The sequence below is a fragment of the Fusarium redolens genome, assembly GCF_020744475.1.
Source record: "Fusarium redolens strain MPI-CAGE-AT-0023 chromosome Unknown BKA55scaffold_13, whole genome shotgun sequence".
Classification (NCBI taxonomy): Eukaryota; Fungi; Ascomycota; class Sordariomycetes; order Hypocreales; family Nectriaceae; genus Fusarium; species Fusarium redolens.
Genome location: NW_025763676.1, coordinates 121,423 through 133,597, shown reverse-complemented (window position 1 = coordinate 133,597; position 12,175 = coordinate 121,423). Strand labels below are relative to the sequence as shown.

General features: G+C 47.1%; 4 protein-coding genes across 4 annotated transcripts; 3 read left to right on the top strand and 1 right to left on the bottom strand.

Moving 5' to 3' along the window:
- The first annotated feature begins 19 nt into the window (after positions 1 to 19).
- BKA55DRAFT_575608 (fungal-specific transcription factor domain-containing protein) lies at positions 20 to 2,265 on the top strand. The gene is made up of 4 exons (XM_046193395.1): positions 20 to 131; positions 183 to 208; positions 268 to 1,095; positions 1,149 to 2,265. The coding sequence occupies exons 1-4, from the start codon at positions 83 to 85 to the stop codon at positions 2,145 to 2,147; spliced, it is 1,902 nt and encodes a 633-aa protein (XP_046046210.1). The 5' UTR covers positions 20 to 82; the 3' UTR covers positions 2,148 to 2,265.
- A 315-nt stretch (positions 2,266 to 2,580) lies between these two features.
- BKA55DRAFT_665546 (uncharacterized protein) lies at positions 2,581 to 4,326 on the top strand (the record flags this gene model as incomplete). Its single annotated transcript, XM_046197751.1, has 3 exons — positions 2,581 to 2,861; positions 2,913 to 3,536; positions 3,591 to 4,326. The coding sequence occupies 3 exons, from the start codon at positions 2,581 to 2,583 to the stop codon at positions 4,156 to 4,158; spliced, it is 1,473 nt and encodes a 490-aa protein (XP_046046209.1). The 3' UTR covers positions 4,159 to 4,326.
- A 360-nt stretch (positions 4,327 to 4,686) lies between these two features.
- BKA55DRAFT_596112 (uncharacterized protein) lies at positions 4,687 to 8,468 on the bottom strand (the record flags this gene model as incomplete). The annotated part of the gene is made up of 11 exons (XM_046195899.1): positions 4,687 to 5,324; positions 5,379 to 5,589; positions 5,666 to 5,703; positions 5,758 to 6,267; positions 6,763 to 6,908; positions 6,948 to 7,302; positions 7,357 to 7,564; positions 7,790 to 7,921; positions 7,958 to 8,112; positions 8,179 to 8,229; positions 8,360 to 8,468. The coding sequence occupies 11 exons, from the start codon at positions 8,466 to 8,468 to the stop codon at positions 4,687 to 4,689; spliced, it is 2,553 nt and encodes an 850-aa protein (XP_046046208.1).
- Positions 8,469 to 9,415: 947 nt separating this feature from the next.
- On the top strand, positions 9,416 to 12,130 carry BKA55DRAFT_596111 (uncharacterized protein; the record flags this gene model as incomplete). Its single annotated transcript, XM_046195898.1, has 5 exons — positions 9,416 to 10,013; positions 10,066 to 10,285; positions 10,334 to 10,639; positions 10,848 to 11,000; positions 11,203 to 12,130. 5 exons carry the CDS (start codon positions 9,416 to 9,418, stop codon positions 12,128 to 12,130), a joined length of 2,205 nt encoding a protein of 734 aa, XP_046046207.1.
- Positions 12,131 to 12,175: the final 45 nt, after the last annotated feature.

Sequence of the window (12,175 nt, the reverse complement as noted above, 5' to 3'; positions counted from 1 at the left end):
TTCTTTCTTCCCTGAGGCAGAATCTCCGAGATATGAATTATATCATCACTCTTCAAATGCGACAGGACCCCGGTTGTCCACCATGACTGACGAGCCGAAAAGATGTCGCACTAAGAAGCCGAAAACGCGGAGTTAGTACACCTTTTAGAGACCTAAGAGACTTAGCTAACAGGCGTGTTTAGCTGGCTGTTCTGTCTGCAAAAAACGAGTAAGTCGCTGCTTTGTCGCGACGCGAAGTCGATTGTAATACTGACTGTTGAGAAAAAGAAGGTGAAATGTGATGAACAGTTGCCAGGATGTAAAAGATGCACGAAAATTGGAGTCGAATGTCCCGGCTATTATAAGCCTGTTAAATGGTCCATTAAATATGAAAGGAACATGCTCAATTCGTCGCCGAATGCCGATAACTCCTTTTCGTGGTTCGACTCAGGCGCCAGAAGGCTATCGGACTTGATACAGCCAAGATCAGACTCTGGGAGTGTCGAGACTCAGAACGACAATGACTCTGAAGTACCAGCACCTAGTCCTTTCCCGCAAAATTCTGGTTCGAGTTCATCTGATGCCAGAGAACACTTAGAGCACATATTAGAAAGGCAATCACCCTCTCCATCGAATCCAGAACAACCCTCAGAATTATGCGACGATGTCCAAGCCGATGAGGAGCTTTCTGTTGCGCCTGATGCCTCATATGATGACTCTCTTTGCCTGACTTCTTACATACCAACTCCACAAACATCACTCATACTTGACCACTACTTCACAACAGTTTGTCATTTCAACTCATCCTTTGACTCAGCAAACAACCCATTCCGATCAGAAGTTGCCAGAATGATGGCCGACTCACCTCTGCTCTTTGGTTGCGTGTTGAGCATGTCAGCAGCTCATTTATATCAGGACGACAAAGGCAACAACTACATACCACTGGAGTTCCAGACCGAAGCAATGTCACATCTTTCACAGACATTGTCCAAGCTTCCTGTGAGCAGGGAATACGAGGCGGATGACAACCGACCTACGGCCTTGGTATCTCGAGAGAAAGTTCTGAATGTTTCGGATGACTTGCTCTTGAGCATCATTTTTTTGGGAATGACTGCGGTAAGTATCGTTATGCTTCTACTTAGGCCAGAGCTGACCTGTAAACTCATTAGGCTTGGCATGATACCTCTGCAACCGGCCTGCCACATCTCCATGGGTCACGACAACTATTCAGGTCATGGATAACATTAAACGAGCTGACAGACGTCGACAGGAGAAGAAACATGACAAAAACACAAATATTTGTCGTGTCATCCATGGTTTACTGGGAAGCCATGAGCTCAGCTCTCTTCGACCAGGAATACGGAGGTTTATCACATCTTAATATCTTCTGCGATCCCCACCCCCCAGCACTCATCCAGCCTTGTCCGTGGACCGGCGTCGCAACACCCGTTTTTGTATTTCTTGCAAAGACACTAACACTGGTGCGGAATAACCAGTCCTTGAAGAGCTTGCGTGTTTTCGAAACTGGGGAGATCCATCGAAGGGCTCTATACGCTGAGTTACTCGCCAAGGCAAATGATCTCGAACGTAAGATTGTCGGGTATCGGCTGCCTTTTGTTAGTCTTATTGATGATGTTGGCGATCCATGCACAACGCCTGATCACTTGCTGGCTATATCTCGCTGTTATCGTCTGGCTGCCCTGCTGGAGCTCTATTCTGCTTTTCCGGAAACGATAAAGAGAGCGGAGAGTCTAGACCAAGCTGTTGACTCGCAGTATGGTGATGATAAGACACATCTAGTAACGGGACTGGCATTCGGGATACTGGAAATTCTAGAAAGAATACCAGACGACTCAGGGACAATCTCGATACAGCTTCTGTCATTGCTGATTGCTGGAAGTGTCCTGGGGCCCGTCTCACCAAGGGAAGAAGGCGAAGGACCAAGAAGATCGGAGATAATTCGTCTGCGGACATTTGTTCGACAGCGGATTCACAAGATGTATGCAGCTGTTCGCTTGGGGCCAATTGGAAACGTCATGCTTATACTGGAGGAGGCTTGGTCGCGTATGGACGTATTGCCGGCAGTTCAGAACTGGAACTCAGTGGCTCCGAGCTTTCACTGGATAGATATCATGTCGGAGAAGAGATTGGAAACGATGATTGGATGACCAGAAATGATACATTTTAATATACCTCCCTTTGTCAAATGGAGAGCCTTTTTACCTTATGAAATGTGGTTCTCTATGCTTCTGGCCATTTTTAGATACCAACGGACCAAGGCTTATGTTGCAATATTAATCTATACCTCATGATTCATGGTGATTGTCTTGCATCGATTGCGGAGTATTTGCGCTCTCGGAAGTGTTATTTCCGTGTGTCAGTCTAGTGCTAAAATGGATGTAAAGTGCGAGGTCGTCTAGCATCGGAACGTCGGAATTCCCAGTATCAGGAACCTCGTACATTTTGTCCTAATTAGGAAATGAGCTCATGATGATCTGGACTGCGTTTAATATAACTATCTTGCCTATCAAAAAGTCTCACAGAATGATCTGAACATATTCTCATAAATTAATATTGCTATCAGTATTGCAATTCATCATTATGCCAACTTCAAAGGAAGGTTATCTCTGGACCAGCAACGGCCTTACAGCTGGTCTCGAAACAGACTCCGTTATCAAGGGAACACCTGAGTCGTCACTACTTGATAAGTACGATGTTGTTGTTATCGGAACAGGCTTCGCTGGGCTTATCGCTGCTCGAGATATCGGTCTGACCGCCGGCAAGGTTCTTCTTGTTGAAGGCCGTGATCGCATTGGTGGAAGAACATGGACAGCGAAGGCCCTAGGAGAGGAATTTGAGATGGGAGGAACATGGGTTCATTGGTAAGAATCTTGTTGGAGATTTTCTATGCCATGCTGATACACTGGTTCCAGGGGCCAGCCACACGTTTACTCCGAGATTCACCGCTACAATCTTCAAGGCAACCTCAAGACCTCAACAGGAACAGCAGACGCCAAATACACAGCGTATACAGCAAGCTTTGCTGGTCCAAGCAAACTTGATACCAAAGAGACAAATCAAGCAGTTCAGCGAGCAGCTGATGCTTTCTTCGCCATTGACGGCCTGACCAGTTACGATTTAATGCCATATCCCCACGATCCATTGCGCGAACCAGCACTATGGAAGAAATATGAGCATCTATCCGCTAAAGATCGCCTCGATCAACTCAACATTCCTCAGATAGAGAAGGATTTGTTCGATGCCATGATCAGCTCCTTTGGCTCCGTGCCAGGTTCGCAGTGTGGTTTTGTCGAGGTGCTGCGATGGTATGCACTTGGTGGCCATAACATGGCTGGCGTTTTCGAGCGTGCTGGACTTTTCAAGCTTGGGAAGGGTGGCATGACATCGTTGGCACGGTCGATACTGTCTGAGTATAGTGGGCATTTGCTATTCAATACTGTCGTTGAGAAGGTCGACCAGAGGAACAACGGGGTAAGCTTGACTACAAAGAACGGTCGACGTATCGAAGCCAGATATGTGATATCGACTATCCCTTTGTAAGTACCATTTGTATCCACTGTAGCTAAACCTGGACACTGACAATTATCCAGGAACTGCTTATCAGATATCTCGTTCAACCCTCCTCTCTCACCACTCCGCCAAGAAGCTGCCAAGGCAGGTCATATCAACCAAGGTGCCAAGATACACTTCAAGTTGAAGCAAACAGAGCCTGGATGGTTCGCCATGGCAAGCGGCTATGGAAGATCCCCATGGTGCTTTGCATTCTCCGACCACAATGGCAACACACATAAGGACAATGGTACATATTGTATTGGCTTTGGCTACGGCGGGCATCTCACAGACCCAAGAGCGAGCAAAGAAATCATCTCAAGCTTCAGGGAACATGTGAAAACGGATGCTGATGTTGAAGCATATCTCACCCATGACTGGATGAATGACGATCTTGCAAAAGGCACCTGGAGCTGCTGGGGACCTGGCCCAGCTATGAGTCGTTGGCTCAATGAGCTCCAGAAGCCTCAAGGAAGAGTCTTCTTTGCCAGTGCTGACTGGGCTAATGGATGGAGGGGTTTTGTTGATGGAGCTATTGAGAGTGGTGTCACGGCGAGTGTCGGTGTTGCTCGATTGTTATCTGGGGAGAATCGCCCATCCAAGCTTTAGTGATAGGCATCACATGCTTTGAAAGCGCAAGATGGCCAAAATTCACAACAGCTTCCAGGCTCGAGGTCAAGGAGACAAGACATTAATAGTTTAAACATCCTGACTGTGACTAACATAAGTAAAAATATAGTTTCCCGACCGCGAAATCAAAATCTGCCGTGATACCTGTTACAAATTTCAATAGGATCTGTGAATCTGACCTGACGAAATCCCCAGTCAGGACCGATTCCGCCCTTTGATGCAATGGTTAGGCACCTAGGCAAGTCTAGCGCGCCGACTGAGGCCGAGGCACCTAGCCTATTGCCGGGCTATAGCAGCAGTATACTGGGGGTTATAGGGGGTCTGATTGGCTGCAGCTAATTAGCTATCAAGAGTATCTGCAATGTGATGGGCTAGGGTCAAATAAAGCCTGATTTTCCCTGCCGTATAGGTTAAATGGTGATGGTAAAAGGGGATAAAATGGAATAGTGTTATGATTAATTGTACAAGAGGGTGAAGCTCTTAGTTAGTTAGGTACTAATAATAACTCTAGTCATTGAACAGGTCTAATTTCAGGTCCGTATTCCCTGGCACAACAGCCGGCGGCCCCTCTTTAAGGTTCTTCTTTCTTTCCTGCTTATCTATCTCCTCTTCAAGTTTCTTCCTCTCTTCATCCTTCTTCTCTGCCTCTTTTTCCTGCTTCTTCCTCTCTTCTTTATACTTCTTCTCCTCCTGCTTCTCTTTTTTCTTCCTCTCCTTTTTAAGCTTCTTTCTGTATTTCTCGGCTTCTTTCTTTTCCTGCTTAGTTAACCCTTTTTCCTGCTTCTTTATCTCTTCTTCCTGCTTCTTCTCTTCCTGCTTCTCTTCTTTCTTCCTCTCTTTTTTAAGCATCTTTCTAATCTTGTCGGCTTTTTTCCTTTCCTGCCTTTCCAAATGCTGTCGTAGATAACCTTTATTTGGATCCAATTTCGGCGGGTACCCCGGAGGTGGGCAGTGAGTAAGATTTGGGGTCTTTTTACCATGGCAATCCCAGTATGTCGCGCCCAGTTGCATGCACTCTTTGTCGACTTTGCACTCGTATGAACCGCCTCGATTCTGTATGTTCGGGGAGGCGATGAGATGTTGCTTACTGTATTTGTGATATTCACACTGGGGCAAACACCAATAGTTTTGATTTCGAACAATATCTTGTATTTTATGTTAGCCTTATAAAATTGATAGATATACAAGTCTGCACTTACAAGCAGTGTGCGCAACCTTGTACCAGACGCAGACTTTGGATCCCTTGAGGCCACTGCAAGTATATGAACTCCCAGCGGTCCAGGAATCGGTAACACTGAAACCTGCTGATATCCAATTGCAGGTTCCCGTCACACTGAATCCATAGGCCCTGCCCTGTGTATTGCTACTACCAACAGTGCAACCATCGATATCGCTACAACCAATATTTTCCTGCGGTCAGTTAGTATCCCATTAGCAGCAGGAAGATAGAATAAGCAGTTAACCGAGGAGAGGGGTAAAAGCCTACCGTTACCTGGTGGTAGAAGTATCTCTGGTGGGGCGATCCTTGAAATAGTTGTTAGGCAGGTCGGGTCTAGTCAATGCAATGATGATACTGACCATCGCCGTCGAGTTCTGTAATTATCCTTTTACAACGAGGATACAATTTGCGCTTCTGGGCCTCCATCTGGAAAGATTTCAACTCCAATTCTGTAGAATGGCCAGAGAAACATTCTGGTCCGTCGCTTTTGGCAACACCTTCAGGATCCCAATTCACTCCCAAGCATCGAATGAGAGTATGGAGGTGATTAGAGAATGTAGAGCATGAAGGGCCACCTGACAGTTCAGGCTTATTGTGAATGAAGAAGCTGGCATTCCCAACTGTGAAATTCCCAACACCATTACCGTCGACCTCAGAGAAGTCAATAGTATTCTTGGCTTCGATAGTTCTGCCGCATTTCTCCGCAATCGAGGTCCCGTCAGTGAGATATGCGGTCAGAGAGGATGAGTTGGTTTGTTTCTGGAGAAGCCAAGTAAGTTCAATTTCAGTCGCAGAAGCGACAGACAGGAGCAGAGAAACCCCATAGAGGAACCGCATCTTTGACTTCGAGAGAAGAGGGGAATCCGCTGCTGTGAACGAGGTAAGTGTTCCAGGAAGTCTTTGTTGTGCAAATACTAGAGAGTACTTACTGATTGTACCAGGCCCTGTTTATGTTGCTTCGAAAGAACAGACGCGTTGCCTTGATTTGTTTCGTTGAGAGGTCAGACAAGGTTAGCAAACGCACCTACTAACCTCGCGTTCCTCAAAGGAGGGGCAGGTGATTTGATATACAAGTTTCTTATCAACAATCACGTAGGAGAAATTTTGGAGGCGCTTGATATTACCCGTAGATGCATTTCATGGCTGTAATCCACACTGTCACATTCGTAAGTTAAATTCCACAAAGCTTCATCTCTCGGCCGATATACACTGTCAACAACGCCAAACAAAGAGCCCAGTCCAGGCGGTATATGAGAGACCCCCCACTACTGTCTTCAATTCTTAGACCATCTGATCGAATCAAACTCCCATGTGACTCTTGGTCGGAGTGCCTTTCTCTTTTCTTTTCCCGCAATTTGCTGTACTCACCTTCTGGCAGCGGTCAACCTTGGCCTTATGCCGGCTTGCCAAGAAGACCTCGTGCTTGGGATGATGCTCCAGCAAAGACTTTAACTTTTTGTTGTCGCTGTTGACGAGCATTAGTCTATCTGCCTCTGTCCGGTCACTCATACTATAAAAAGCATTGCCGACGACGAAGAGATTAGCAAACATTGGCTCAGTTATAAATTGGTGTTGCTCAAGAATATCGGACCATCCTGCCTCTTCAAGCCTTGGAGTCGAGATATCAACGTGGTTAAATGTAAATGGTATGGGCTTGCATTGCATTTGATAAGCTGTTCTCGCTGCGGGGTTGCATTGACGTGCGAGAAATGTGTCGTCAAGGTTGTACTCTCTCGTGATTCCATTGCAAGCCAAAGATAACGAGAGGAGATTCAGGTTATTTACTTTGTCATTTAGGTTCAAGCCCCAACCTAAGCCGATGCTATCCAGAGTTATCCTCGGCGGCCGGATCATCTCTCCGCAAATTGAGTTTTGCAAAGCCAAAAGGTCAACGCCCCCGTTTTCTGTTTGTGGCGGATATTCATGGTGAAAAAAGCCAAAGGCGGACATCAGATGACCAATATTAGACTGCTCCAGTGCCTTGATGTAGTCGTCATCATTATTGGAGGAGAGGAGTTTGCCTGGCTGTGACGCATAATACATACTATAGCCACTGAGCTTCCAACATGGCTCATCTTGATTGCCCTCGTGTTTAGAGCTTATCATTCTGAAGCTTCCACCCGGTTGCCCGGTAGCGAAGTAGGTCCGAACAGGTGCCGAAGTGAGCTGATATGTCACGATGTTGGTTGAATCACCACTCGTTTGTTGATATCGTAGGTGAGGCATGCACAACGTGACTGGTATCTCGTACAGCTAACAGTGTCTAATCAAGACTTGCATAGAAGCGGAGAACGATTCAATGACAATGGGGTATTCTTTGTGGCGTGGAATGATCTTCTTGGCTTTCGAAATCGGAATGCCTCCCGTACTTGCTCCGGGAGTCTCTCAGACCCGAGGCTTCGTATCAAAAGCCCTCGGCGATATACCGCTCGGCAGTATTTGAGCTGAAAGTTTCTCGATGAGGTTGAACGAAACTTCGGTAAAGACAGTACGCAGTGGAAACTCGGCATTATAATATTCCCTCTTTCTGGCGGCTCGTTATTCTTTGTTCGTGGCGACGAGAACGTCTCCTAAACGCTGGTAATAAATGTTTAAGCCGCACTCCATAGTGCTGAGTACGCTGAATGATGCAAGAGTACGTTCAGAGGTAACGAAAGTTGTCCAGTCTGGACCTATAAAGTCGACGATTGATTCCAAGATACAGTTGTGACGGCCTGATTGTTCAATATAAACATCCTTATGCTTGAAAACATGGGCCCACCGCTTATCTTCATTGTGACCGGCGCGATATTCGACGATGAGTATCTTGAACTCCTCAACGAGACTAGATTCTCTCAGGTAGTCCAGCAAGACGGCGAAGGATCAATGCGAGGAGTGCAGTCTTATGGCGTCGTTCATTACCGACCCTTGCATCTAAGGAGCCCCAACCATCTTTGACAACGCTATCGATGATCCATTTACCTGAGACGAGAAGATTGATAGCGTATTCGAGGTCACGCTTTTTCAGAGCTTGCCAGGCGTCAATATCACGGAAACGGGGATGCTTAGTCGGTTTGTGCGAGGTACTCATTGAAGGCGATGGGCAAGACTTGGATATGTAGCTTGATGGTATGCTATTGGGTAGGCGACGTGGTTGAAACCGATTGTTATGAGGCTGGTTTCTGTGCGGCCTTACAATAACATGAAAGCCCCAAGGTCGCGTCAGAGAGAAGGCTGACAGATTGGAGACAGACTACCATGAAGAGCCTTAAATAGATCCAATGGAAACACTTCCTTTGTGAATTACATTCTCCATTTGTCTAGATATCTGTGATAATTGCAAGACCTTGATTCGAAGCACCATGTTGTGAATTATACTGCTGGTCCGAGGCTGGTTCTGTTGATCAGCATCTACACTTCACTTAACAACAATATTTCTTCAATCTCTATTCTAGTAATAAAGTCCGTAGTCTTTATCGCTTTCAAGTGGTCCTCATTGTTCACTACTAACTTGTTGGTCGGATAACGCCAGCGGAAAAGATTGACCGTTCTTGGTACATCTTTGCTCTCATCAAGAACTGAAGATTGTCGCTTGAAGTTTTCTTTCACTGATTGGCTGGCATTGATAGATGGGCAGAGTACTTATCGCATAACAGGTTGATGTGAGAATCATGCGTCGAGTTGATAAAAGATAAGTACACTCGCTTAGGGACTGACCAATAGGACCGTTTGCGCCGGTTAGTGCAGTCAAATTTCCTTTTCAGCGCCCGATTGGCGTGAAGCTCAGTAAAATCCGACCTGGTTGCTCAATACAGGTCTAGAGCATTCAATAGTTTTCAGCGCCGAAGCACCTAAAATCAATAGTTTCTTCAAAACCCCTGACTAATTAAGGCACAACGGCTCGCTGGTCAGCGCTAAAGGACCTCGCAAAATGAAGTATGAATAAAAATTGCCATATTTATCTCCTGAGTCCCAGGTCTGCGGTTTGGCGGTTTCTGCTTTGGCATGCTGTATCTATAGACATCGACTATTGCAGCCATGATCGCCAAAAGTCTTGTTTTCGCTGTGCTAGCGGCTCATGCTGCTGCTGGGCCTTGTAAGCCTGGTGGGCTTTCATCCAATACATTCTTCGCCACCAGTGAATCTACCAGCGAGCCCACCACTTCTGAAACAAGTGTCTTCGATTCAGTGACTACAACCTCTTCTGAGCAAGCCACAACGACGACAGAGGCAGCAACCACTACAACCAGCGCCTCTGTACCTGCCGGTGAGGCCATTATCTTCCAGGTCAACCCTCGACGTCGTCTTTCGAAACGAGATACAACATTCGTGGGCAGCAACAACCCAACCGAATGCACCTTTGCCTCAGTCTTCCGCCTCGACGAGGGAAAGCTTCTGGAGAACGGAGAGCCTATCTACTATGCTGGCAGTGGATACCAGGAGCTTGCTGCACAGGGCGAACCACCAGCTGATTCTGTCACGACAACATTCTCAATTGCCGGGGGTCGCCTTTCATGGACAGATGCGTCGTTTGGCGAGGCCGGCTTCTGCCAGACAGATTCTGATGGACAGGTGTACATCACCTTCGGGTCAGAGCCTGTCGGCTGTGAACCTGTGACACTCACAGCGTATAAAGGTAATAAAGACCCATGACGCATGCTTGGTATCTAGCTAACATGGTGATACAGAGGAACAATGCCAAAATGGACAGATCGTCGGCGTCGAAACGTCCAGTGCCGAGACAACTCCCGCAACAGAGACTACCGCCTCTTCTGATGCTGTCCAAACCACGACTACTGCTGATGCCTGTGCTGTCGGCATTGGTGGCTTGAACGGCGAGCCTCCCCGAGAGAGTCGTCTTTCTGACTGTTCAGCACTGAACACTGTCACAGTCAGCCCATACCCAGAGTAAGAGTTCCATTCAGTCTTTTTTTGGTCGCACGCTGACATTTGCAGAACTTCAACCGTGTTCAAGCGCGAAGTTGCATTCCGTATTCCTACAGGCTTCCCGACCTGGCGACCTGCAATGAACACTCTTGCTGCCCGTGCAGAGGGAGAACCAACAGCCACTACCATCCAACCAACCGAGGTTCCTGCTTACGCTACGTACTGCGACTCTCCCGAAGCGTACTACGCAGCTTGCTCAGAGGCTGGAATCACTGCATTCACGACTACCCTTCCTACGCCGACTACTTCCACTTCCACCACTGTTAGTGATTGCCCAGCGAAGCGTCTTGTGAGGCGAGCTGGTGAGCACATGGGGTATGAGTTTGAGGAGAACTGGGATGCCCATATCATGCCAGGATACAAGCTGTTTTAGACGGTGGCTTTCAGATAATTTAGATCTTAATGTAACGTACATATTCTCCGAGTTACTTCCAAGGTGAATGCGAAGAAGCTAAGTAGCGTATAGCTGTCAGCAATTTGTAATTGCTGAGCATAGCTTTGAGTAACTTGGCCAAACCCTTAGCTCTTATGGGACTGATAAGGCTGAGCCCGATGTGGCGGTGGCGAAGCAACTAGACCAGGCATATTTTCAAGGATGCCAGGGGGACGTGACAGTAAAGCCCCAATGTCACTCGCTGGCACAGATCATTAGCGCCTCCACCAAGCTTTCAGCTTGGTGACCCAAACACCAGATCAGGTAACATTTTTCATGCATCAGCCTTGGCCGGTGACATCGACCCTTCACCCGAAATGAAGGCGTGGATTATTTATTCTGACTCATTTTATGTCTTCTGTAGCGGGTGAGGCGTGGCCTGGTTATATAGGTTTTACTTGACCCCTCTGGCAATGCTTGTACGGGTGATACATCAAACTGCAAGGCGATTCATAATTGCTAACCGAGCGAGACCTCACTTCACAATTCTCGAACCACCAAACACCGTCTATTTACTAACACATCGACATTTTATCGCCATGGATCGCGAACAATTATCTGGCCTAGACGAAAAGGCGTTTGCAGAAAAGGTGCCGACAATGCTCTGGTCAGATCGAGAAACGCTTTTCGAGGATGGAAGTGAAGATATCGACATTATCAGGTCACGCGCAGCAGAACCTGCAACCGTGGAAGCCATTTCGTCCGTCCTCACTTCTCCGATAAAAGATGAAGATTACGATACACTGAGAGTGCATCAAAAAGCATTATACTCTGTCCTTCTTAAACTCCCCTTCGAAAAGCTTCAGCCATATCGACAGGCTTTGGCTGCACTCGCTGCATTCGTTATCTCGGATTTCGCCCATCGCTCGTCGCATTATGCCCAGACTTGTCATGTCATTCACAACGCCGGTCTTCTTGAACGCTTCGCCTCAGATTCCAAGGCAGTCTGGGTCACCAAGGACAAATTCGACATGGTCAGCGATCGTACACTTACAGAGCGAGTCCATACAGCTGAAGAGATGAGGCCATACATGCCCGAGCTGTTTGACTGGCTTGTTGACGCGAACAATCCTCCTTTCATGCCTTGTCGAAACCAGCTTGCTCGATTTCCCGAGACTGCTGCTATAGTTGCAGCTGAAGTTCTGACTAAGGCAAACGAAGAGAAGGATGAAGAATATCAGCACTATCTGGTCGACTTTGTCTCTGATTGTGTGCCTATTGGAGAGGCTTGGAAACCAGTGCGAGAACCCGTTCAAGCTTTGGTGAGAGCGTTGGAAGATAGGGGCGAAGACGTTGAGGAACTGGTTGATGAGGCGAAAGAATGGTTGGCGAAGTTGGAACAATGGGAAACGTTGAAGAAGGAAGAAGAGTAGCCCTTTATAAAAGAAATAATTACCACAATGTCGAATCTGATGGGA

What these genes read in the sequence shown, in the direction of transcription:
- BKA55DRAFT_575608 (XM_046193395.1), top strand. Translation starts at nt 83, where the DNA reads ATGACTGACGAGCCGAAAAGATGTCGCACTAAGAAGCCGAAAACGCGG. An exon ending in TAAGAAGCCGAAAACGCGGA is followed by an intron (nt 132 to 182) that starts GTTAGTACACCT and finishes AGGCGTGTTTAG; the next exon opens with CTGGCTGTTCTGTCTGCAAA. An exon ending in GTTCTGTCTGCAAAAAACGA is followed by an intron (nt 209 to 267) that starts GTAAGTCGCTGC and finishes GTTGAGAAAAAG; the next exon opens with AAGGTGAAATGTGATGAACA.